The sequence below is a fragment of the Crotalus tigris genome, unplaced genomic scaffold, assembly GCF_016545835.1.
Source record: "Crotalus tigris isolate CLP2741 ecotype Arizona unplaced genomic scaffold, ASM1654583v1 scf7180000019813.360662, whole genome shotgun sequence".
Classification (NCBI taxonomy): domain Eukaryota; kingdom Metazoa; phylum Chordata; class Lepidosauria; order Squamata; family Viperidae; genus Crotalus; species Crotalus tigris.
This window is the reverse complement of record NW_024097723.1, coordinates 237,803-265,254: the sequence shown is the minus strand read 5'-3', so window position 1 is coordinate 265,254 and position 27,452 is coordinate 237,803. Positions and strand designations below refer to the sequence as shown.

General features: G+C 37.0%; 1 protein-coding gene across 4 annotated transcripts in view; it reads right to left on the bottom strand.

Moving 5' to 3' along the window:
* Window positions 1-8,318: 8,318 nt before the first annotated feature.
* Window positions 8,319-27,452, bottom strand: part of MAPK9 (mitogen-activated protein kinase 9) — a 49,797-nt gene continuing 30,663 nt past the window's right edge. For 3 of the 4 annotated variants that reach the window (XM_039364577.1, XM_039364578.1, XM_039364579.1), the window contains 6 exons: window positions 26,215-26,286; window positions 23,376-23,558; window positions 21,381-21,505; window positions 19,956-20,019; window positions 17,077-17,148; window positions 8,319-15,859 (listed from right to left, as the gene is read on the bottom strand). In XM_039364577.1, coding sequence (XP_039220511.1) covers window positions 15,717-15,859; window positions 17,077-17,148; window positions 19,956-20,019; window positions 21,381-21,505; window positions 23,376-23,558; window positions 26,215-26,286 — 659 coding nt within the window. In that variant the 3' untranslated portion in view covers window positions 8,319-15,716. Of the gene's footprint in view, window positions 15,865-17,076; window positions 17,149-19,955; window positions 20,020-21,380; window positions 21,506-23,375; window positions 23,559-26,214; window positions 26,287-27,452 lie in introns of all 4 variants that reach the window. The other variant, XM_039364580.1, reaches the window with a different exon arrangement.

The window sequence follows — 27,452 nt, the reverse complement described above, 5'->3', positions numbered from 1 at the left end:
AGGGTAGGCTTCTTGAGCAGGGGCCTCACAACCGCCTTCTTCAGGGATTGTGGAAAAGACCCCTCCCTCAACGAAGCATTGATCAACACCTGGAGCCAGCTTCATGTCACCTCCTTGGCAGCCGAGACCAACCAGGAAGGACACGGGTCCAATAAACAAGTGGAGGCGCTCATTGCTCCCACCGCTCTGTCAACATCCTCAGTGGTCACAGACTCAAATTCATCCCATAAAACTGAGCTAAGACCTGCCCCAGTCATCTCAAAAGGCCCTGCCCAATCGAAGTCTAGGTCTGTCCGAATCCGAGCGATTTTGTCTGATAAGAATTGCACAAATTCCTCCGCTCTACCCTGTAAGGGCTCCCCAGCTTCCCGAACATTAAGTAGGGAATAGGTCACCCTAAACAGCGCGGCGGGGCGAGATTCTGCAGACGCAATAAGTGTGGAAAAATGCGAACATTTTGCCGCTCGTATCGCCACTAAATAAGTCCTAATATAGGCTCTTAGAAGTGTCCGGTCGGATTCAGAGTTACTAGCCCTCCAGCGTCGCTCTAGACGTCTCTTCTGACGTTTCATCTCCCGTAGCTCCTCGGTAAACCAAGGTGCCCTCCGGGATCCACAATCACGGAGAGGTCGCAAAGGTGCGATCCGGTCTAACACCCCTGATGCCGCCTTATTGCAAGCAGCGACCAAGGACTCAGCCAGTTCGTGGAGGAGGGAATCAGGAAAACCCCCAAGCGCTATTTGGAACCCCTCCAGGTCAATTAAATGCCTGAGGCGGAACCACCTAATCGGTTCCGCCTCCCTGCGGTGGGGGAGTAGGACCGAGAAATCTAACCTCAACAGGAAGTGATCCGACCATGACAAGGAAGAAGTGACTATACCCCTTAAATCGAAATCACGTCTCCACTGCCCCGAGAGGAATACCAAGTCGAGCGTGTGTCCTCCCCTATGGGTCGGACCCTGAATTATCTGGGTCAGGTCCATGGTTGTCATGGAAGCCATGAACTCCTGAGCCACACCAGAGGATTCGCCGAGTGACGGCAAATTGAAATCCCCCAGCACCATAAGCCTGGGGAATTCCACCGCCAACCCGGCTACCCCCTCCAGCAGCTCAGGCAGGGCTGTTGTCACATAGCTGGGAGGCAGGTATGTCAACAACAAACCCGACTGAACCCTTGAATCCAACCTCAAGAGAAGGGACTCACACCCAACAACCTCTGGGGCTGGGATCCTGCAAGGTCTGAGGGATTCTCGGACAAGAATCGCCACTCCCCCACCCCTTCCCTGGAGTCGCGGTTGGTGCATTATCTGAAACCCGTCTGGGCACATCTCTGAGAGAGGAATACCTCCCTCTTGGCCCAGCCAGGTCTCAGTAATACATGCCAGGTCGGCCTCCTCATCCAGTATCAAATCCCGGATGAGGGGGGCTTTATTAATAACCGACCTGGCATTAAGAAGCAGCAACCTGAGGCCAGGGTCCTGAACATCCCCCTCTCCAGGTTTTGGAGAAGAGTCCAAGGGGTTGGAACAGGTAATCGCTCTAATGCAGCGAGTCCTTGTTCCCCGAAGATGGCCCACCCCTTGGCTCCCGCCATATCTACCTCTCCCTACGATAACCGGGATGTTCCGGCCCACCTCCACCCCCGAAAACTCCCCACCCACCCCGCAGGTCTCCCTCTCACCGGCAGGCCACATCTCACATTCAAATCGAGCTGGGAAGTACATCCGCCCCCCCCCCCACTTCTGTTTACACACTCAGCAGAAGGGGCACCAGTTCTTGTTCCCAGCTCCATCACTCACACCCATACACACCCTAAAACAATAAACTAAAAAAAGGTTAAAAAACAATCATACAATCAGCATACACTAGTTAAAAGATTCTGAGAATCAAGGTCAAGAGTCACAAAAGGCCAGCCCCCTCTCCGGCAGCAGCGACAGCAATGACAACGGGATGGTGCCAGCCAGGCCCCCCGTGGTGCGTGGCGGCCCCACTGATCTCGCAAGGCCGGACCGACAAACATGGCCACACGATGAAAGGGTGTAGCCCGCCAGAGGCCACGAGGAGAGAAGGGCCTAGTGTTTCTCCTCCTCCCTCTACAGTCGTCCTCTGGCGGCGGCGGTCCTCCCGCAAGGTTCCAGCTGGGCGGTGCCGATGCGGCAATGGCGACTGGCTGGCTCCGTCTCCGGGGCTCTCCTTTCCGCTGGTCTTCCAGCTCTGGGATACGTTGGAATACATATGGGATACGTTGGGCATTACTCACGTAGCAACAGTTCTGTTACACCATTCATTTCCTCGCAATGCTTTTAACCCACGGATTTAACAGTGGTCAATCTCTGGCAGCAGCAGCTTGCACAAGATGATAATGGTCAGTTTCTGGCAATAGCAGCTTGCGTGAGATGGTAGTTAATCTTTGGGAACAGCAGTTCACATTAGATGATGGTGGTCAGTCTCTGGCAACAGCAGCTTGCATGAGGTGATGGTGGTCAGCTTTCATGAGATGATGGTGGTCAATCTCTAGCAACAGCAGCTTGCGTGAGATGATGGTGGTCAGTCTCTGGCAGCAGCAGCTCATGTGAGGTAATAGTTATTGGTTTCTGACAGCAGCAGCTTGCAGGAGATAATGGTAGTCAATCTCTAGCAACAGCAGTTCATGTGGGATGATGGTGCTCAGATCATCTGCAAAAGCCCTTAATTTATATTCTTTTTTATTAATTTCTATTCCTTTTATCTTCGATGATTCCCGAATTTTGATCAATAAAATTTCCAAGGTTAAAACAAACAGCAATGGAGACAATGGACAGCCCTGTCTAGTCCCCTTTTCAATTGGAAATACCTCTGATAAACCTCCATTAACTATAAGTTGTGCTGTTTGTTTTTCATAAATAGCTCGAAAGGCCTGTAAAATTTTATCTCCAAAATTCATCTCCTCGACCAATCTTAACATAAATTGCCAATTTAATTGATCAAAAGCTTTTTCAGCATCTAAAAATATCAATCCTGCAGAGATTTGATTATTCTTATCCAGATATTCTATTAAATTAATGATTTGTCTAACATTATTTTTCATATACCTTCCAGTTATAAAACCAGTTTGGTCCATATGTATTAATTGATTCAACACAATCATAAGTCTATTAGCTAAATTTTTTGAAAAAATCTTATAATCTACATTCAAAAGAGATATAGGTCTATAATTCTTTGGTAGTGTAAGATCTTGATCTTCCTTTGGGATCAAAGATATAAAAGTGCATGCTCTTTGACATTGCACTTAGCCTCACTATGTTCTTAGGAAAGGCTATGAATTAGACCAGTGATTATTTTAGCTGGTGTTCTAAACAAGGTTGTAACTAATTTATATTTTGTAGGGGATGTGTTTTGAAAATTATTCAAGGGAGATGTTTTGGAACATGTGACTGCAGTAGCACTTTTAAAATCCCATTTTTTTTTCAAGATTCCATGAGATGTTGCAAAATCACATGGCTGTTTTAATAAGCTGTGGCAGACTCATTAAACCTGTGGAACCTTTTCTCAGGCTTGTGCAGAAACCTGAAAAAGTATAGTAGTAATTTACTGTAAAGTTTTGTAGATTCTGAAGCACCTTTTTCAAATTATTTCCAAAGCACTCACAGTCCTAACAGAATGCCTTAGTCTGCTTTAATCTCCTTAGAAATGGAATAAGGGGTACAAATTTAAATAAAACAATGGGAAAAAATGTATTATCCCCACCCATTCCAACAATATAGGGTATTTATTTCATGAGACAAATCTCAGTGAGTGAGAGATTGTATACATATTTCATCAACATTTAACTTTTACAGTAGCTTTAAAATTGAATAGAGTTCAATGTGACAAGATTATGGGCATGGGGATGGGAATCCAGTGTAAAATATATTACCAAAAGTTACCTTGCCAAAAGTTGTTTTTTTAATCTTTTTGAAAATAATCATAATAATCATAATAATCATAATAATAAATTGAAGGAAAATGTGATAACAACTGGACATGAGCATGGCTTAAGATGGGAACCATCAAGAAAGAAACAGAAGGCTTAATACTGGCTGCTCAAGAACAAGCACTACAAACTAATGCCATGAAAGCGAAAATGCAAAAATCCACTGACAATCCAAATTGCCAACTTTGCAATGACAAAGTTGAAACTGTTTCACATCTAATATGTGAGTGCAGCAAAATCACGCAAACTGACTACAAAGCTAGACATGATCCACTGGACATTGTGTAAAAAATACGACTTGCCTGTGTACGAAGAATCATGGGAACATAGGGTGGAAAAAGTTGTTGAGAATGAGAGGGTGAAGATCTTGTGCGACTTTTGAATACAGACAGATCGCCATTTGAAACACAACACGCAAGATATCGCAGTTGTAGAGAACCAAAGCATGCAGCTGATTGATATCGCTGTACCAGGAGATGCCACAGTCGAAGAAAAAGAACTGGAAAAATTATGAAATATCGCGACCTGGCCATCGAAACTGTGCGATTATAGATGAAACATGTAACAGTGATACCCATTGTCATCGGGGCACTGGGAACTATGTCCAAAAACTTTGCAAAATATTTCAAGAAACTGCAGCTTCCTGCAATAACTCCAGCAATGCTACAAAAAACTGCACTACTCAGAACATCTTACATTTTAAGGAGGTACTTGGTTGATACCTAGGATGCTGGCAGCAATCTGTGTCAACCATCAGCGCCAATCAATTTGAATGTTCAGTTGACTGAGGTTCATGTCAAATAACAACAACAACAATAATAATAGTTGGAAGGGACCTTGGAGGTCTTCTAGTCTAACCTCCTGCTCAGACGGGAAGCCCTATACCATTTCAGACAAATGGTTGTCCAGTGTCTTTTTAAGAACTTCCAGTATTGGAGCATTCACACCTTCTTATTCCACTGATTAATTGTTCTGCCAGGAAATTTCTCCTTAGTTCTAGATTGCTTCTCTGTTTGATTAGTTTCTATCCATTGCTTCTTGTCCTGCCCTCAGGTGCTTTGGAGAATAGCTTGACTCCCTCTTCTTTGTGGCAGCCCCTGAGATATTGGAACACTGCTATCATGTCACCCCTAGTCCTTCTCTTCATTAGACTAGACATACCCAATTCCAACAACCATTCGTTATATGTTTTAGCCTCCAGTCCTCTATTCATCTTTGTTGCTTGTCTGTACTCTTTTTAGAGTCTCAACATCTTTTTTACATTGTGGTGACCAAAACTGGATGCAGTATTCCAAGTGTGGCTTTACGTAGGCATTATAAAGTGGTATTAACACTTCATATGATCATGATTCTATCCCTTTGTTAATGCAGCCTAGCACTGTGTTGGCTTTTTTGGCAGCTACAGCACACTACTGGCTCATATTTAAGTGACTGTCCACTAGGAATCCAAGATCCCTCTCAGTTACTACTATTGAGCAAGATACCACCTATACAGTACCTGTGCATTTGGTTTTTCTTGCCTAAATGTAGATTTTTTTCTTATTGAATTTCATTTTGTTAGATAGTGCCTAATGTTCAAGTCTGTAAAGATCCTTCTGTATCTTAAGCCTGTTGGTTTTTGGTTATGACTTTGCCTCTAGGTGTTCTCTGATTCATTGCTTATCTTTTCCAGAATCTTCCCAGATATTGAGATCAGGCTGATAGGTCTCTAGTTTTCTGGATACATTTTTTTTCCTTTTTTGAAGATGGGAACTATATCAGCTCTTTTCCAGTCCTCTGGTGATTACCCAGTGCTCCAGGATCTTTGAAAGATATAGTTCAGTGGTTCTGAGATCACATCTGCCAGTTCCTTCAGAACCTTGGGTGTAATCCAACTGGTCCTGGTGATTTGAACTCGTCTAGGGTGGACAGTGCTCACTTACCATTTTATTGCCTATTTTAACTTGTGTTTCGAATTGGTTTTTTACAGTAGTTTTTGATAGGATGGACTATTTTTCCCTTTGTGTAAAGACGGATGCAAAAAACAAGTTAAGTAGTTCTGCTTTCTCCCTGTTGCTCGTCACCTTCCTACCACTTTCTCCCACTAATGGACCATTTATTTCCTTTTTTCTTGTTTTTTACACGATGAAAGCTTTTTTTGCTATTTTTGACTTTTGTTGCAAGCCTTAGTTCATTTTAAGCCTTAAGCTTTCCTCACTTCATCTTTGCAGGCTCGGGCTATTTGCTGATATTCTACATTAGTTATGTGCCCCCCTTTCCACTTTTTATACTTGTCCTTTTTGTCTTTCAATTTATCAGAGTTCTTTAAGCAGCCATTTGAGAGCTGTTAATTTTTCTTCTTTGTTAGTATTGTGCTAGACTGGGCTTTTATAATCTCACTTTTCAAAATTTCCCAAGCTTCTTGAGTTGTTTTCCCCTTGAGGAAGTTTATTGAAATTAGCTCTCTTAAAATCCAAGACTCTAGTTTGACTAGGTTCTATTGCTTGTGCTTGCATGTTGAATTTTAATATTGCATGATCACTCCTCCCCCACAAGGTTCCTGTAGTTTCAACACCTTCTATAATTTCATCTTCTATTAGTGAGAATTAAATCCAATATGGCTGATGCCCTAGTTCCCTTCTCTACTTTTTGGGAGACAAAGTTGTCTGCTAGATTTGTCAGGAATCTGTTTGATCTTCCACTTGGTGCAGTTTGTCTCCCAGTTGATGTCAGGGTAATTAAAAGTCCAGAATGCAGTTCGTTTCTACTTCTTGTTGAAAAACCTCACCTAAGCATTAAAATATTTTATTTATCTGTTTCTATATAAAGGTATGGTGCAGTTTCTCATTTACAACATTGTACCTAATGTGCCCTGCAAGAGCAGTAAAATGTGGTTACTGTGTATACGCTTCACCTTAAAGGAAAGAAGTAAAGCTCTCCTTCATTTATACAATAATTTCTCTTAATTAAGAGCGCAGTATTACTAGCATGATTAGGATTAGCATAATGGTACAGAGGCTAAAGAGGCTGAGCTTCTCAGTTGGAAAGCTAACAGCCTGGGTTTGAGAACTGAGCGCCACTGTTACTTGCCCCAGCTCCTGCCCACCTAACAGTTCAAAAGCATGCAAATGCAAGTAGATAAACAATAGATAAACAACTTTAGTGAGAAGGTAATAGCATTCCGTGTGCCTCAGCTAAGAAACAGATATGGGAATTTGCCCTCTAGAGTCAGATACGACTGGGCAGGAGAAACCTTTACCTTTAGGATTTTCTTAACAAAGGTTTTGTTTGTGTGTGTATGTATGTGTGAGAGAGATATACTTAAAGTACACTATAAAAATGTAATTTTTATAGTATTACAATGGACCATAAAAAATATTTATATTATAAATATAAAAAAATCAAATCTATGATAAATTGCTAATCTTTTATTGTAAAATCTTAAGAAATGAACTGATTGCTAATACTGATATCTTTACATCTAAGAAAGAAAGATGAGCTTAGGTCACTCTGAAATCAACTCAACAAATGTTTAAATGCAGATTGAAAAAATTAGCGAATACTTCACTCACAGAACTTTAAACATATGGATTTTTAAAATTACTGCTCCATTACTAGGCCATAAGCCTGAAGTCATAATGAAAGCCTGTAAACTTAGTAATTTTCTAACTGAAGTTAGTGGAAAATAAATATGCCCAAGAAAATTTATTTGTTAAGCTAGGACCTCACAGTGACCATGACTTCCTGCAGGCTTTCCCATTGACTTTGCCTGTGGGACATTGGCAGGGAAGATCGCAAAGTGCAATTACATGACTCTGGGGTGCTGCAATTTCAAGATGGGCACTAGCACCTAGACCAGGGGTAGGGAACCTTGGCTCTTTTATGACTTGTGGACTTCAACTCCCAGAATTCCTGAGTCAGCATGACTAGTTCAGGAATTCTGGGTATTGAAGTCCAGAAGTCATAAAAGAGCCAAGGTTACCTACCCTGACCTAGACCATGTGACCACAGAGATGCTGCGCTGATGGCTAATCAGAACTACCATTCATTCAGCACCATCATACGTTTCATAAGTTTGATTGCTCTCTTAATCTGCAGTTGTTAAATGAGGACCACCTATATGTGCAACCATATATAAACCCTGAAAATAAGGAAAATATTACTTTTATATACAGGTATTTGTAAGAGCTGGTGCTATAGTTGTGTTGAACTGCATCAATCTCGATTGTAATATACAAAATGCTATAAATGATTTACCAATAAAGACAGGAGGCATGAATATACTGAGAAGAATTAACATGCTTAAAAATTTTTTAAAAATTACTGGAGTGCAAAAAGTGAACAGCAGCACGACAACATGAACAATAAGATTTTAAATAACACAATGTAAATTTTAAACACATTTTAAACATTTATTTCTCAATTTTCAAAAGAATTCATTTCTTAATTTTAGAACCAATTAAACTTGGGGTTTAATTAAATGTTACTACTTCCGAGACATTATTTTTTTTAAATTGTATAAGTATTGAAATATAGGACCCAAGCTTATCTACAATATCCACAATGAGTTAGTGGCAGTGAAATTCACAATCAGAATTACAATTATAAAAATAAAATATAATTTTATAATTCAAAAATGAGAATGATTTTTTGTTTTGTTTTGTACATATAAGGAGTAGATGGCTTGCAATTCTTCAATACAAAGTTCTTATCATGCACAGTGCATATAACATGAGACTTGTTATATAATGGCATTAAAAAGATTCTAAGCAAATTATTTAAATATTTGGCAAATTTTCATGTCCCAATGTATAAAATATGATCTCAGAAGTATACATGATGGAAGAAAGACATAAAATATCAGGGAGTCTTCTGAGAGAAATGAATTTGAGGCTCAAGTTCTAGACTTGGGAATCGGTAAAACATACATGTACTTCAATTAAGTTCTACAAATACATTCATCACCAGGAAGAAATTCCACTCCAATGGAATTGCTAAATTTATATGCCCTGATTAGTTTTATACATCACAACTTCAACCAGCTTTACAGGCACTATTGATTTTAGATTCATAAAATTTAATCAAGGTTCTTAATATGCATTTCTTCAGTTCTGGATTTTGCAGTTCAACTATTTATTATACATAGACCTCCTTACTGCAAAATGTATCTGCACTTGGAAAAAAGTATTTGGCCATTTTAGGAATTTTTATCCAGCAAGCAATTCTCAAACTATAAGGGTCACCAATTCTGTTTTGGAACTCAGAATCTCTAAGATTCAGACATTATTAACTTGGCAATTTGCAGTACAGCCTAGCACAAATTTGTAGACTGCATATATGCATTTTCCCTAATTCATGGAGTGCTACATAATGGCCCAAAGGTACAGATCAATACTATTGCATCCTATTACTTTAGCCTTAATCCAACAAACCTTATACTTAATTCTATACATCAAAGAAGCTTTCAAAATAATTTCCCAAGTTCAGCAGACGACAAGCATCTTGTGAAGCTAACAGAGTTTCAAAAACATATTCGTGATATGACCTGTGATCTGCCATTCAAAGGAAAATGAGAGTCAAGGCACACTGGGCACATCCAGGCCTAAATTAGTAATATGATCTAAGCCCTTCTCTCTAAATTCATGTTTTTTAATTAAAAAAAATCATGTAAACATGATGTAACAGCAACAAAAGACTTCAGCATACCGTGTTGCAGAAAAGGTTTTAGATAGAATGGATCAGTGAAGGTGCAGGTGTTACAATTCTTAAACCAACTCTGAACCATAAGGTAAACAGACACTGAAGTCATCTGAAAAGTAAACATTTGGATCCATAAATATTCCCTTTTAATTACATTTAATTACTGTAGTCTAAATTTCTGACAATTTAATCTAAACTAAAATAGCTTTGTTCAACTTCCTTTAAGCCAGGGGTTCTTAACCTTGGCAACTTTAAGCAAAGCTGGCTGAGGAATTCTGGGAGTTGAAGTCCACAAGTCTTAAAGTTGCCAAGGTTGAGAACCCCTGCTTTAAGCCTTTGGCACACATTATTGGAAGCAGCAGGAAGCACTGACTTCTGCCTTCACTTTTAAACTGTGCTGCAGTATTAACGAAAGGCCATTTCATCCATTTTCCTAGTGAGCCCCTCTTTTTGCTTCCTTTGTTGCTGCATCATGAAATGTACCTCTTGGCTTTTTTTAAAAAAAATGATATGCAGACATGTGTCTCTCTTCATAAATTTCATCATAAATAGGCAGTTTGTGTAAACTCATTTCCTTAAAGCACTTTCCAAACAATCCAGACTGTAATGTTTCTGAACAAAGAAGAGAGCACATAGAAAAATAATTTGTAAAACCATTCTATCTCTGCAATGCCATTCAGCTACTCAGTATATTTAAAATAATATGTATAGTACAGAAATTGAACATTTGCTAGCCAATTTGCTTCATTCTCCTTTTTTTTCAGGTGAGCAGTTAAATACAGGAAGTACACACATTATGCCTATTAAAACATTTCACAGTAATGTCAGCGCATGCTACAGCAGACAAGTGCATGGCAGGATTTTTACAAAAAGATTTGCACATTTACAAATACACACTTGGCTTTTGGAAAAGTAACACTGAACTAATTTGAACATGTCAAACTACAGGTGACCGAAAGTATTTAGTAATTATATACTATTTGATCTGAATTGGTAAGAAATGACTCTACTGAAATGTAGGATTCATCATCAAACTTATAAACAAAAAATGGTTATATCCTTCTTACATTCTTTTGTAGAAAGAAAACAAGTTGTGAAAATGTATGCTTCAGGCTTAGAACTCTGTCCTTATACTTTGACTAGTTTTTTTTTTTATCTTTTCAACTCAATGAATAAATGTTAGAACTGTGTTATACTTAGGCTGGTGCCGATATAATGCTAGCCAAACATTACCAATAGTTAAGATATGGAAAATGGCCATTGAATCATAAAGTTCAATTCATTGTTCCTTCCTTCGCATACTTGGAGTTGTCTATGTTTTTCTTAATGAATTAATGCCATACCCATTACTCAAAAGAATACTGTCAAGTGATTTATAACAAGGACATTATCTATGTCCTCTAATCAATTTATAATCTGTTATAAAACTCTATGGAGTGATGTACAAGAAAAAAATCTAGGCAAGTGAGGTTAAATATTTCTCTCCATCACTTAAATTGTGTGTGTGTGTGTGTGTGTGTGTGTGTGTGTGTGTCATTTAATGGGACAGTGATATTTACTATTATTAATTCTATCTCATGATTTTTGCAAAGCAGGAAAGAAGTATAGGGTACTATAGCATTAACATTTCTACAGCTGCTATAAAAGCTGCATCTACCTGTCTCTCTGTATGCATGGATGCAGTGCACTTCACTGGTTGTCCCACTGCAACTACACGTACATACAACCACATATTTCTGTCTCCTCAGATACATAAAACAAAAAAGCTATAACATATAATTAGAGCATACATTATTCCCTATTAAATGATAATCCATTCATTTATCACTTTACACTTTCTTTAGCACACCCAGGATTTAGCCGATGGTACTTCTTAATTTAGTATAGATGAGATACTCTTATGCCGCATGCCTTCAGAATTCAGAAACAGCTGAATTGTTTCATAGGTTACCACTTTTCAAAAAAAAAAAAATAAAGTGAAGAAAAATCAAGGGAGATTTTTCAAGATGGCAAGCATAGAAATTTGAGGGCTAATTAACCTATCTAATCTGAACTGGCCTCAAACTATTACAGTACTGGATTCATTCCATAGAAACAATGGGTATTTCAATTCCAAACCCCCCTTTTCTTCTCCAAAATGGAAATATCCTATATGTGATATGCCTATACCAATGCTTAAGAAATAATAGGTTCCTCTTACGTCAAGGGTTGAGTAAATGCCATTTTCTACTACTGCTGAACAATATATTGTAAAGGCAGACACATTTTTTCAATATTCAATGTGCCTATAGATGAATGAATGCCCATATTTACAAAAAATAGTCCAAACATAAAATTATTTTCACAGTACTTCTGAAAGTACAATGCAAACTCTTAAAGAGTTACGCCATGTAACCTTACATTATTTAGCTTTATTTAAAGTTACATAATTCTTATATAAGTTCACAATTTCAAACTCATTAAAGCTCTTTTTGGAGGAAAGTTCTTTTACAGGAACACAAAGCAAAGCCTATACTGCCAGGCATTGTAACACCTCGACAATTAAAAAAATGTGTGAATGTATCATCTCTACCTCCTCCAACTCCAACATGGAATGGGAAAGGCTGCAGAGAAATTCTGATCATACAGAGAACTTCAGCTATAACCCCTAAACCCAAATAATTTGCTATGAATGATGTAGCGGTATTTTACATTTGCTGCTAATACAGCAAGCTATGAAAACAAAGGAATTAGCATGAAGTACAAATAGTTGAAGGGATCATGCTACAAAGCCTGAATTTCTCTGAAGATTGCATATATGCCCTCTAGATTTGGCTAGATTTTGGAAGTAATTCACCACTGTCTGCTGAGAGTCAGTTGGCTTTGTACCTAAGCTGAGACTAGAACTTACAGTCTCCTGGTTAGCCTGTGCATTAACACTATACCAAACTGTCTTTCTTTATGAAAATTAGCTTGAATTTAAACATTATAATTATAACTGACTTGTCCTTTCTTTTCTTTCCTTCTTTGTCTAGTAACTCTTCCCATCACCTAATCTCCAGCCAGTTTGCTCCCACCCCTTCTCTTTCTTTCCATTCTTACTGCAGGCATCGCTTCATCTTATTCTATATCCATCCTGTTCTATTGTTGGCTTCTGCTGGAAAAAAAGGGGGAAAATACATCTGTGTACTTGAATGATTCTGTATGCAATGGGGGGCGGGGTGTATGGATGAGTGAATGTTGGTATATGAAGATGGGGATCAATTAATATTGTGAACAAGGGACCTAAGCTTTACAGGCAATGAGTTAATTAATAGTTATTAGTTCAATCAATATACATTTATATCTTGTCAAACTCCTATTCTCATCTTCTTTTTGGTTAAATACAGTACCAACTAGGATCCTGATCCTACGTGAATTTCAAAAAGTTTAATCTCCCCAGTGTAGACTAAGAAAAATGTAACTATGGCTTTATGGTTGTTTAGCCAAATGGGATGAATTCAAAAGCAAATCTGCAAATCTGTCTTTTTACAATGTGCTAAATGTGATTGATAGTACGGGGAAAAGTGATTATTTTGGGACACAATATTACATTTCAAAATAGATAGCATTTACAGTGAGAAATGTTCTTCCCAAATTTCATGCAGGTAAATTGAGTGGGTTTTGTGCAGAAGAAGGGGCTGTAGAATTATTTCAAAACAGTTTGGTGGAATGCTTAACAACTTTATGAATTAAGTTTTAGTGCACATGGTTAAACACCTTTCTTTGTTCTTTCATTTCAATCTTTCTTTCGTCCCTATGTTTATTTAATGAGCAATGAGATATGTTTTATTTAATTTTATTCATTAATATTGTCTTCTGAAATATTTTACTAGGGTAAATAATAGATTATATGTCTGTACATCATGTAATTTATATTTATATTCATTTAAGGATAAATATGAATGTGGATTTTTCTGTTAATTGCTAACATGTAATGGAAGCTCTCACAGGCATTTCATGTGGTATCATATCTGAAACAGAATGTTTAAGGAAGGCAATATGTTTAGCTCCAACTTAGTAACTGAACTTTATCAAGTGATAAAATTTCATGAATATCTTATAGTTATAATATCTGATAACAAATTCTACCTGGAGAAATCAGGAGTATAGGGCTCATTCTAAAAGTATGTTTTGAAGAACACATTGCTAAAAAAATGTTCTCTCTAAAAACAATGGATTTATGCAGTAATCCCATATCACACTTATTAAACTCAATAGGACTTGTTCCCAGTCATATGTTTGTGCTGCTAGTAAAGTGCTGGTGCCTGAAAAAAAAAGGTGGTAATACACAATATGCCTTTCCCAGTCTCTTCTAAGGGAACTGCCTCTCCCCCAGCCTGGAAATCTGCAATAACTGTAACACCTAGCTTTGATGCACAACTTAGTTCCATCCACCATACCTTCCCTCAAACACATTGCTCACCAGCCAATGCACCTACATAGTCACATAAATATTTTCCTGTTATATAAACTTTGCTGATGCTCAGAGCTAGGAAGAAATTGAACCAAAGCAATTAGGTATTTGTTTATTTAAAAAAACCCATCCTTACATATGTGGTATGTTATTATAGAAGTAGTCCTCACATAATTGCCATTTATTCAGCAACCATTCAAAATTATGCTGTCACTGAACAAATGGTAGTTACAGCTCAAAAGTTATGGCTGCTGCAGCACACCCACATGTGATGAAATTCAGGCACTTGGCAATCACCCACATTTATGACTGCAGGGTGCCTTGTCAGCAGTGGGAGAAAGAAGATGGCGAAGGTCAGCTGGGGACAGTGAGGGGTAGGTGGCAAAGGTGGAATGCAAGGCAGCCAAGAGCCCAGATAGGCGAGTGAAGGTAACTGAAGTGGAAATGAGTGCGGCAAGGCAGGAGAAGGGAGAGGTCCTTGCCTAACGCATGCAAATGAGACTACCAGAACTGCAGTCACTAAGTGGGGTAGCCATGTTATGTTTTGTCTAATGACTGCTTCGCTTACCAATGGAAAGCCCAATCCCAGTTAATGTTGCTAAGCGAGGATTACCTGTAATTCCTACCTCTGTATTTTAGTTCCAGAAATGGTTCCTTTCACTTTTTATAATGTATTTCAATTTTTTCTATACGTGAATTTTGAAAAGTAAATATAAGCCATATAGTGGTCCCGTATAACCTACCAAAAGCAACTAAAGGTATATCTATTAAGAGGCTCAAAGTAAGCTCCAATTTGATGTCAACATCGGGTTCTCTATGTTAATACCAGGAAAAGGCAATTAAGGCATAGTTCCTACAAGTGTTTAGTAACTTCTTAAAAACAGGTGCCAACGTTGCTATTTTAAAAACAAACCCTAATTCTGATAAGTATTAAGACTTATCTTTACTTATCCCACCTACTCCTCAAAGAAAAGCACTGAAAGAATACATTCAGAAACACATTTAGATGTAAAATATGAAGCAAAAATTCACACATTTGCTTCTTCTGTGGGAAGGGATACAATATTATTTGATGATGGAGAGAAAACGGCCTCAAGAAAAGTGCTATACAGAAAAACAATTGTGTCTATATTATACAGTACTGAGAATACCAGCAAGGTATATTAAGAATGGCATATGACTGCAATTGAATAGTTAAGAAACAGAATTTTACATCTTCCTTCCTTCCTTCCTTCCTTCCTTCCTTCCTTCCTTCCTTCCTTCCTTCCTTCCTTCCTTCCTTCCTTCCTCCCTCCTCGCTCTCTCTCTCTCTTTCACACACACACATATTTGTTTTATAAACATGTTTTTTAAAAAAACTGTGAGAATGCCCGTGGATTTGTTTGATCTTGTTATTTTAACTGCTCACCTGATAGAGGTCAAAACAGAACAGGTTATATTAATGTTTATATTTCGTTTGCCTTGAGATACAAAGTTGCTTTCACTCTACAATATTAAGCAGACAGTTTTACTGCAACTGAGTAAAATCACAGGCATTATTTTAGAGGAACATGCAGAACATGAAGTTTTCTATTTGGCTCCATGAACTTACAAGCAATAGAGGCCCAACAGAAGCAAAGACTCTTTGCTAATCTTAATCTTCGAAGCTGATCACCGACATCCTTCAAGTGTTCCTGTCAAAGCATCAAGGCTGCTGTCCGTGTCTGAAGCCAATGTTTGTTCTGTTGACATGGATGAAATGTCGTTGACTGATGATGACTGAGAAGGGCTGGTATTGCTGTTCACTGCTGCATCTGTGCTAAGTAAACCAAGCATAAGAAAATCTGAGGCAAGACATGGTTGAAAGCATAGGTGTTTTATGTGGCATAAAGGTATGTGCACTTAAAAACATATGCATGGAAAAACAATGCCAATTTGAAAAATGTCCCTTCGAAGGCAGTCTCTAAGGTAACAAAACCAGGCAGAATGTAGGGAAGACACACAATCAATATAGAAACAAATGCAGTTTCAATAAATAATTTTTTGTGAAAGTTTTTTTTTTAAAAAAAAGAATTTTAAAACAGGTTCGCTTATTTTTGCAAATTATCCATATCCTGTCAAAATTAGCCTTTACTGAGATTATTCCTAGTACTACCATCTTGACAAGGGATGGCATTCACAGTCTTGAATACCTCAGATGTGTCCTTTCACCTGCACCTTCCCAAACTGTCTCTCCATGTTTTCTCCTCCTAGAAATATAACTAGGAAGAGGGTGCCATCCTTTGATTAGCAGTTTCACGCCATAACAATCCTACTTTACAAGGAATGTTGTCAAACATCCAGATTCATATTATCAGCTCCATTCTCTATGCTTCATTTTCACAAGGGAAACAAAAGAGCTGTAACTATCTACAGTGTTGCAAGAAAATCACATTTAGCATCACAGATAGATAATACTTTCGATAATGCTGTCTGCAGGGCCACAGGCCTGTGATTTACTCAGGAGAAGTAATAGCTTGGATACTAATAGACTTTGCATTTTCAAAAGTGATGGAAATAACTATTTTGATTTGTTCCTGAAAGCTAGGTGCAAACTGACACTCATAACACTTAACATTCCCTTGGAGTACAAATCAGGCAATGTTTCTATTTACCTGTGTCATATACTGCAATTAAGAAAGTTTACAGAGAGCAAATTATTGCTTCTCATGAAGAGCAATGAACCTGCACCGCTCCCAGGAAAATATTTCTGAATAAACCAGAATTCCTAGCAACCAAGCATACACCAAGTAAAATTGTTTCAAAAGAGAAATGGCATATCTCTCCATCTGTGTAAAAGTTTTTAACTTTTTACAGCCTCTTTTTTTGTAATCAAAAAGCTTTTTATCTTGTTTCTAGTCATGTGTGTATATTATCCATTGCAAGATACATAACTTATTTAGTACCCATCCTTTGTTAGCAATTGTGAATAAAACAACTTACCATAAAAAAATGCAAAAGGAAAAAATAATCTATTATATCAATGACTAACCTGAAGACTGTTCTTTTACCAAACCATTCTTATTTCTTTCTTCCCAATCCATTACTTCCTTATATATTAACTCTACATATAAAGAAGAGAATAAATATGGACATAAGAAACAATAATACACTTGTTGCTTTCATTGCCTTTCATAATCTTGAAATGTTTAAAACAGTCTCTAACAAGATCTTCATTGTTCTCATGACAAAATTATATATATAGCATCGTCATCATTTTAGCCATTATCTATCCATTGCAAAATGAAGACCTCTTCTGCATGTTTCCAACCTATATGGGCCTGAGCTTTCTTTTGCCAACTGAGCCTGCAATACTTGCTGAATATATACATACATACATACATACATACATACATATATATATATATATATATATATATATATATATATATGAACATTACAGACCAAAATGAACAAATAGTCAAAAACATCCCTTGAATCTGCTACATCTATAGCACCATCAGAAAAACACTTTGTACAGTCGAAAATCTCTGGTGAAAGTATTGATTTAATGGAAAAATGACAGAGAATGAAGAATACAAGAAGCTTCACTAATAAACTGGAGTATATTGAACTTTGCAAGACCATAAGAAAATGTATCCAAGAAAAAATACATCAATTGAAGAAAGCAAAGGGATTAATAGAGCAAAATGCAAGCTTATAAATATAAGACAGAAAGTTTTTGCATTAAAACGTGAAGATGGCTCTGTGTGCAGAACAAGACAGTAAATTTTAGAAATAATTAGAAAATTCCATTTAGAGCTATACAAATATCAAGATCACTCAAAAGTAACAACACCCACAAAAGAGGAAATGCCAGATATACTAGTGGGAGAAGTACCAAGTGCCATAAAATCAATGAAAAATGGCAAAGCTTCAGGAAATTATTGTGTTATGGTTGAAATGCTGAAAGCTGGTGGTCACAGTTTACACAAAATACTAGCAAAATTATATTTGAGATGCCTTAGAGAAGAAAAAATACTCAATGCATCGAAAAATGCAAAAGTGATTCTTATACACAAGAAAGGGATCCAAGATGATTTAAAGAACTATCACCCAATAAGTCTTCTTTCACTCCTCCACAAGGTTTTCCCCAAGATAATAGCAAAAAGAATATTGAGAACATTAAAGGACGCACAGCCAAAGACCAAGCACGGTTCAGAAGTGGCTAAAGCACAATGGATCACATCCAGATTGTTCAGCAAATCATTGAAAGGCACAAGGAGTACATCACGCCTCTGTACATGGCTTCATTGACTACAAAAAGGCATTTGATTCAGTATTCCAGCAAGCAATAATTAATGCATTGCTTAACCAAGGCTTAGACACTGCTTACATAAATTTACTACAATCAATATATATAAAAACAATGACAATTTGCCTTAATGATCTTAAAGTGGAAGCCAACATAGAACGAGGTGTATGACAAGGAAATACAATAGCACCTATCCTTTTCTCAGCCTGCCTTGAAGAAGTATTTCACAAACAAGACTGGGCAAAAGATGGAATAAAAATCAATGGCACCTATTTAAATCCCTTAAGATTTGCAGATGATGTTGTTCTCTTCTCACAAGACCCAGAAGAGCTACAAAGACACCTACAAGAACTGCACAAAGTGTGAGAACCATTTAGCTTAAAAATAAACCTGAAAAAGAGCCAGGATATGTTTAATAAATTCACCAAAGAAAGAATAGATGTAGTAGACCACTACCTATACCTTGACCAATAGATTTCAATGGAAGGTGATATAGTAAAAAAAAATGAACAGTGTGTTAAATGTGATTGGCAGGCATTCAGCAAGCTAAGCATCATTTTCAAGAACAACCTCCCCCTCTGCCTGAAATGTTTTCGATCAGTGCGTGCGACCTGCTGTAACTTATATGCCGGTGAAACACGGACACTAACCTCACTATCGATACAAAAGCCGTGAGTGGTGCAAAGAGCTGTGGAAAGATACACGCTCGGCATTACAAGAAAAGAAAGACCTGCACATGGATTAGAGAACAAACGAAGGTATACGATGCCATCAAGAGAGTAAAAGAATTGAAATGAAAATGATCACCTAGCAAGAATAACTGATGGCAGGTGGAGCAAGGCAGTCATAGAATGGGTCCCAGTCGATAAAAAGCATCCACGAAAGAGATCTAAAACAAGATGGATTAAGGACATCAGCAAGTATTGGCAAAAGAAAGCTCAGGACCGTATGGGTTGGAAACATATGGAAGAGGCCTTCATCCTGCAGAGCAAGAGAGAGAGAGAGGGAGGGAGAGAGGGAGAGGGAGAGGGAGAGAAGGAGGGAGGGGGAGGGAGACGAAGGGAGAGGGGGAGAGAGGGAGGGGGGGGGAGGGAGAGAGGGAAAGAGAGAGGGAGAGGGAGAGGGAGAGAGAGCGCACATATGTTCATGGAAGCTAGACGATTAATCGCTTTGCAATACCAAAGCTGAAGACCTGCATCCACTTAGGCTTACTTTGAATAGTCCCTTAAGAAAATTTGACAGCATATAATAAAGTAGTTATTTTTAATTCATTTTTAGATACTGCTGAGAATACTTTTCAGTATTGCCAAGAGAAAAAGAATGATACAATAAAATCAGAGTAAGTTTTGCTTGGACAAAATCTTTAAAGTTCTAAATTTTATTGCAGATGAAAATGTTTTTATTGTTGATGATGAAAACAACATGACATTTAAATTAAAACAACCCAATTTTAAATATCAACACTGATATTTAGTAGAATATAAATTTGCTTAGCAGGAAAATGCACTATGATTTATGCAAAAGGGTATATTCACTTTATCTCTATTCCAGTTCTTTATGGGATATCCGCAAAATATTTTATCAAAGTTGCCAAATATATTGCAAGTTTTACTTACCTTTCCATTCTTCAATGGCATGTTCTCTTTCTTCCAATTGTGCATCATAGATTTGGGGAGGTGGCTATAAACAAAAAAACAGTGCTACTTTATCTTTCGATAAATACAGCTGTAAATATTACAGTTAAAAATGAAACCATTACTTATGGAGCTAGGAACAGTATTTTGGTGCACTCTTGATTCTATTAGTGATTGTGATGATGATATGACTGTATGTTGTCATCTGAACTGGAATCTATTAAGTTTTCAAGTCCAATTCAAGTGTTGGAATTAATATTTTTTTATATAGACCCAAAGACTACCTATAAATGCCCTATACGCAGAATCCTTACTAAATGACTTATCAATGACTTATCAAGTGAAATGCAAGAGTCATCTATTCTGATTGGTCTTTCCAATATTAAAATCTTTTAGTGAATTTTAAAGATATGCAGATGACACCACGCAAATGGCAGAAAGTGAAGAGGAATTAAAGAGCCTCTTGATGCGGGTGAAGAAGGAGAATGCAAAAGTTGGCTTGAAACTCAACATTAAGAAAACCAAAATCATGGCATCCGGCCCTCTCAATTCCTGGCAAATAGATGGCGAAGAAATGGAGGTAGTGACAGATTTTATTTTTCTGGGCTCAAAAATCACCTCAGATGGGGACTGCAGCCAAGAAATTAAAAGACGCTTGCTCCTGGGGAGGAAAGCTATGGCAAATCTAGACAGCATACTAAAAAGCAGAGACATCACCCTGCCAACAAAAGTGCGTATAGTCCAGGCCATGGTTTTCCCAGTTGCAATGTATGGCTGTGAAAGTTGGACCATAAGAAAGGCTGAGCGCAAAAGAATTGAGGCCTTTGAACTATGGTGCTGGAGAAGACTCCTGCGAGTCCCTTGGACTGCAAGGCGTTCAAACCGGTCAGTCCTAGAAGAGATCAACCCCGACTGCTCTTTAGAAGGCCAGATCCTGAAGTTGAAACTCAAAATACTTTGGCCACCTAATGAGAAGGAAGGACTCACTGGAGAAGGGCCTAATGCTGGGAAAGATTGAGGGCAATAGAAGAAGGGGACGACAGAGAATGAGATGGCTGGATGGAGTCACTGAAGCAGTAGGTGTGAACTTAAATGGACTCCAGAAGATGGTAGAGGACAGGAAGACCTGGAGGAACATTGTCCACGGGGTCGCGAGGGGTCGGACACGACTTCGCAATTAACAACAACAAAAGTGAATTTTAAATTATTACTTTTAATCATATATTTTAATAATAAAATAATGATAATCATCATCATTATTTTATTATTATGCTATCTTCAGATGATTTACTCTTCCTTATATGTTATGTAAATTATAGTAAAATGTTAAATTCATGAAAAAAGAAGGCAATCTTTGTTACTGAGTGTTATATACATAAAAATAAAAAGATCTTAAGGTATACTTACTGCTTCTGCTTCAGCTGGGTCATACCAAACTGTGATATATGGATGTCGCAAAGCTTCATCTACTGAAATTCGTTTGTCTGGATCTACTACTAGCATTTTTGATAGTAAATCTCTAGCTTGACTCGCTAGAAAACAGGAATAGAAAAAATGTCTTGCAATTAAAATTTTGATGCATAAAGATAAAATTCTATCATCTATCTATCTATCTATCTATCTATCGTGTTAAAGGCATTTCATTGTTAAAGATAATTTATTCTTTTGTTTGTTTATTAATATCAGGTACTAAGTAATATCAGAACTTGGGATATTCACAATATCAGATGATGAAACTGATAGGAGTACTACTTGTAAATATAATCAGACAATTAAAAACAGATACCCACAATTTCTTACATTAGAGACAATATTAAGAATATGTATAGAACAGAATAAAAACTTTATTGCCACTGTAAATGTACACTAATCAGCATACATTAAAATGAAATTTCATTACATTCAGCTCTCAAAAAACACCATTATGCATATATCCACATACACACATATATATGACACAGAGAAACATCATAGTGTAGTTCGAATGTATACATAACATGGCAAAAAAAAAAAAAAAAGAATCCTGCAAATTTACAAGATGGATGGCATAAGGAACACAGATGTTATTAGAATCTGGAAATACTTTGAAACCTCCTCCCAGAGGGGAAACAGACAGTGAAGTGGGTGTGTGGGGTCTCTAACAATGCTTCGAGCTCTAAGCACATAGCGCTTATAAGCAGTGCCCTGAATAAAGGGAAGCGAGCTTCCTATGACCTTCTCAGCTGTCCTTACCACTCTCTGTATGGATCTTCTATCTGAGGCACTGCAGCCACCAAACCAGACAGTGATGAATTTTGTTAAAACGCTCTCAATCGTGCCTTTATAAAAAGTGGCCAGGACAGAAGGTCCTTTTTCTCATCTGAAGCAAGAAATGCAAATGCTGATTTGCACGCTTCACTAAGGATAATGTAGGAAGGGACCAAGTCAGATTGTTAGTTATCTGAACCCTTAGGCACTTAATGCTATTGACCACCTCCACAGGTGCAGCCTTAATATAAGGTGGAGTATGACTCTGCTGGTTCTTTCTAAAATCAACAATAACAACAACAATAATAATAAAGTTGGAAGGGACCTTGGAGGTCATAAAGTCCAACCCCCTGCTCAGGCAGGAAACCCTATACCATTTTGGACAAATGGCTACCCAGTCTCTTCTTAAAAACTTCCAGTGTTGGAGCATTCACCGCTTCTGGAGGCAGGTTGTTCCACTGGTTAATTGTTCTATCTGTCAGGAAGTTTCTCCTTAGTTCTAGATTGCTTCTCTCCTTGATTAGTTTCCATCTGTTGCTTCTTATCCTGCCTTCAGGCACTTTGGAAAATAGCTTGACTCCCTCTTCTTTGTGGCAGCCCCTGAGATATTGGAACACTGCTATCATGTCCCCTCTCCTCCTTCTCTTCATTAAACTAGACATACCCAATTCCAGCAGCCTTTCCTTATATGCTTTGGCCTCCAGTCCCCTAATCATCTTTGTTGCTCTTCTCTGTACTTTCTAGAGTCTCAACATCTTTTTTACATTGTGGTGACCAAAACTGGATGACATATTCCAAGTGTAGCCTTACCAAGGCATTGTAAGGTAGTATTAATACTTCACGTGATCTAAAACCAGGTTATTTTTATTTTTATGTATCAACTAGAATAAGTATTGTACTTTTCTTCAACAGTTAAACTATCATTCAGAATGCTAAATTTCAAAATTTGATCTTGGAGCTTGATATCTGAATTTCCACAGATTAAATTATTTCACTGGAATCTCGGGCTGATTCAGTTGGAAAAAATGAAATAATAAATCAACAAGTTAGCACGATAGATTCTGACTGTAACCTGACAAATACAATTTCTACAAAATTGTAGCAAAACAAATCAAAAATCCTAGTTCTTTACTAAACTTGTACACATACACTTACTTTTTAGCTTATCACGATCAGACTCTGATGGAAATATCCAGTCTGGGAACAGTTCTTCAAATTTGATACCTGGATATTTCGGCCTGTTTTCTACATAATTCCGTACAGTGGGCTGTAGTTTTTTCATGAAATCTGCTGACGGTGTACCTAATTGTTCAATAACTTTATTCCACTGATCAATATCTGCAAAATTTTTCATTTAGGAAAATAACATTTTTTCCTTCCAACTTTATATTGCAAGTATGTGGAACTTTGGAAAACGTAGGTGCTATTTTAAACAACACCTTTATTTTAAAAAACAGGTTCTTACAGAAATTGTGGTTAAAAAAAAAAACAAAATCTCAAGACCATTAATTTGAATGAACGAAGTTCACAAGACTGACTGGATAATGCTGCTAAAATTCATAGGGTATATGTAGGCTTGTTTTTAGCTTCTGCTTCACTCTGAACCCATTCTCTTCAATATGATTTCATGATATCTTGAATATTTTTTAAAAAGCCTGAAAATCAAATAATTAAAGCACATTGACCACCAGGAGGCAGTAGGTGACCAGTTTCATCCTTAGTGGGAACTGTCAGATATAAGCAATGCAGATCTTATTTTATGGGATTCAAACCTTCTACTGGGTTCAGAATTCATAGCCCATTGAACTTTAGATGACTGTATACAAAGCATTAGCTTTAAAAGCTATCCAGGTCCTGTTGCTTAATAGCGTTTCAGAAAGGGATTGGTAGCTGTATAAATAAGCTACAAAACTAGAAAGCTAGAGAGCTAGACAGGCAAAAATATAGATTCTGTCGGAACGGGATATACGATCCACCTTCTCTGTAGCTCTTAATATACTATCTATAGAGTAAGATCTAGCTACATACAACTGAAGATTCCCAGTAAGAATGAAACCAATTACATAGTTAATATATTTCATATACTGTACACCCTGTTTGCCTCTAGCTACCCTAATCATGTGACAATTTGCATAAGCATGAGATTGTCAGCTGAATTAACATATTATATAGAAGATTCAAAATAAAACTTCCTTCTTTTGACACACGGTCAAAAAGTTCTCTTTGGGAGGAGACAGGTGGCTATATAAATTTTATATACAAAATTTAGTACTATAAAATATCAAAACAATCAGTAAATTGTGCTAATAAAGCCAGTTATTGATCTGTATAGGTAAATATTTTTATTAAAGGATTCCATCAGTCTGGAGCAAAAAAAGTGTTAGTGTGTCTGTGTGCATAAACTTATTTAAAATATAAATACAATGACTCTTTATTTTCTTGGCTTTACTCAAGAGTATAAAACAACAGTCTGTACAATGATCAGTATGATCATAGATACTCACCACTAACATAATTACACCAGATTCTGAAAGGAATCAATAGGACAGATAAAGAAATCCCTACATCAACCCGACAACCCAACAGGAAAAAAAGTACTTAGAAAATATATTGAAGAAGCATGGCTGCAGAGCAAGACGTATAAAGGAGGGGAAAACAAACCCAATATAAAGATAAGAATTTTCAACATAAATATGGAAGGAAATTGTTGCACATTTCAAAAGTAATGCTATTTTTTTAAAAAAAAAACCTGTGCCTTTCATGCTGGAGATATGACGTTATCAACATGATCTTTCCGAGTTTTTAATATTCCATCCACTGATGAGACTAATCTTATGGCTTGCTCTCTATGAATTCAAGTTTTTATACTTCTGAAGAACATCAGATTAGGGAATTAATAGCACAGTTAAAGTTAAAATGTAGATTCTCCTAGATGTTAGGAAAGGGAAAGGGCACAAATCTGAAGATGAGATTTGTAGCAATATAAATCCCGCCTCCTCCCGCTGTCAAATATAACAAAGGCAAAAAAAAAAAAAAAAATCAATCACATCTCACTGCATCACTAGTCCTCCAGGTCAAGAAGGCTAAATTACAGCCTTCACCTTAAAATGTCATCCACTCTTGACCTAAAACATTAATATGTGAAGACCACTGCTTTCTCTGGATCTGTTCCTGTTCAATCATAAACTTACACTTCTGAAGAAACTGCAATTATTTCTGCAACGTATGTTCAACCCAATGCAACTTCAGTAATAAAAAGTAACAACAAGGGTACCAGGTTGGCAAGATTCTCATAACTTAAGATATATTTATTGCAAAGGGTTTTACTAAGCATGAAAGACACAAATATGAAGACAGCAAATATGAAAATCAGCATTAACATGAAATCCACAGGAGACACAGCATTCATGAAGAATTGTGTTAGGTTGGTCATAAGGCTTTAGAGAATAAAAGAATACAGGGCAGAAATTCAAAAAAATGAAAATCAAGCTTCCTCTCTTTTATTGTGTCAATAGGTTAATACATAATCAACCATTAATATACCTAAAATTAAGCATTTGTAATTATACTTTTCTAACCTTCATGCCTTCTTTAGGTATGTAGCAGAATAAGAAGTGACAAGATAAAACCATAGTTGAATCCATTTCCATCATACAGAAAAATGAAAAAAAAAAAAGCAATCGGTTTAAATTTTGAGCAACAGTTTGCAGAATTTTTAGTTTAAATAAATGTTATTTAAACTGCAAAATATAAAACTCCTGCAAAATATAAAACTCCTGTAATGGACAATTAATGTTCAAAAACTAAAGTTAATGCAATTAATATGAGAATAAAAGTTTAGCTGTTTTATTGAAACAACAAATTTCACAAATTTGGTTCATACAAGAAAGAACTGTTCCACTGAGTATATGGGATTAGCATCTTTTATACCCATAAATCAAATAATGTGTTGTTAAATATGAATTAGGATTCAAAGATTATTAGGGAAGGATACGATCAGTGCCTTGGAATATCACACAACCTTTCACCAATTCTCCCATGATGCAACCAACTGACCAGATATCAACTGAAAATAAAAGTGAAATGATAAAAATTATGAAGTTATGAACTAAAGCAGAAAACAAAAAAACATTTTTACATTTAAAACATAACAATGCATAAAGTAAAACATCTAACATGTTTTGAAACAATATGGACAGGAATAATGATCTAATTACAAATTTAAAATACCAGAACACCATTAAAAGTAAATTTATATATATATATAACAGGCATACAAGAAATTTGCTTTACACACACACACACGCATACACAGCACACAACACACACACACATATCAGTCTTATTTTGAATAATCTGAACTCCCTGAAAGAGCTGCAAAGGATACAATCTCTTCCAGGAAACAGGACCTTATGGAGAACCATTTCAGCCATTATGCACCCAACAGACCAGATATCCACTATTAAACGTTAAGTGTAATGGGGATAAAATTAAACATTTTTAAAAACTCTATACATACATTTTCATAAAGTAATTGTATTGTAAAGGAGTCATTGACAAATGTAGTGCACATATTTGTGAATAAGCCAAGAATTTTAAATGCCAAAATACACCCAAAGAATTGAGTTTGGCTCACCCACAGATGGGCTTTTCTGCAAATATATATGGTAATGTTTTTTAAAAGTACCCACATATCCTATATAATTCTACCGATAAAGCCAACCATGGTTAAGCTGTATTTTCAACCAAAATACCGTGAAAGATGCACCCATCTGTGGATAAGCCAATTGTGAAAATTAAAAAACACTTGGCTTATTCACAAGTGGTACTTTTTACCATTAACATTCCAATTTAGCAATTCAGAAAATCAATTTTATCATTAGCTTTCATTCTGTACTCATGAAGATATTGCAGAAGGTTTCTGTCAACTATCATGTGTACAATAATCAAGGATAGAAGTACCACTTTTACTGTAAGCAATCCGCAGGTACTTCCCAGAAAGTGCTGAGAACTAAAGTTGCATAACTGAGCAGCTGGGTCAAGTGTGGAACTGCTACTGGCCAAAACATTATCTCCTGTTACTAAAGCTACTTCCTACACTAGGCCAAAGCATGAAATCCTCTTCATTCCAGGGGGCTATTTAGTATCAATGGCTGAGTTGTCTCACTTGCTATTATATTATGCCATTTCCATCTTCTAAAGAAAGACTCCTTCTCTGAACAAGCCTAGCCA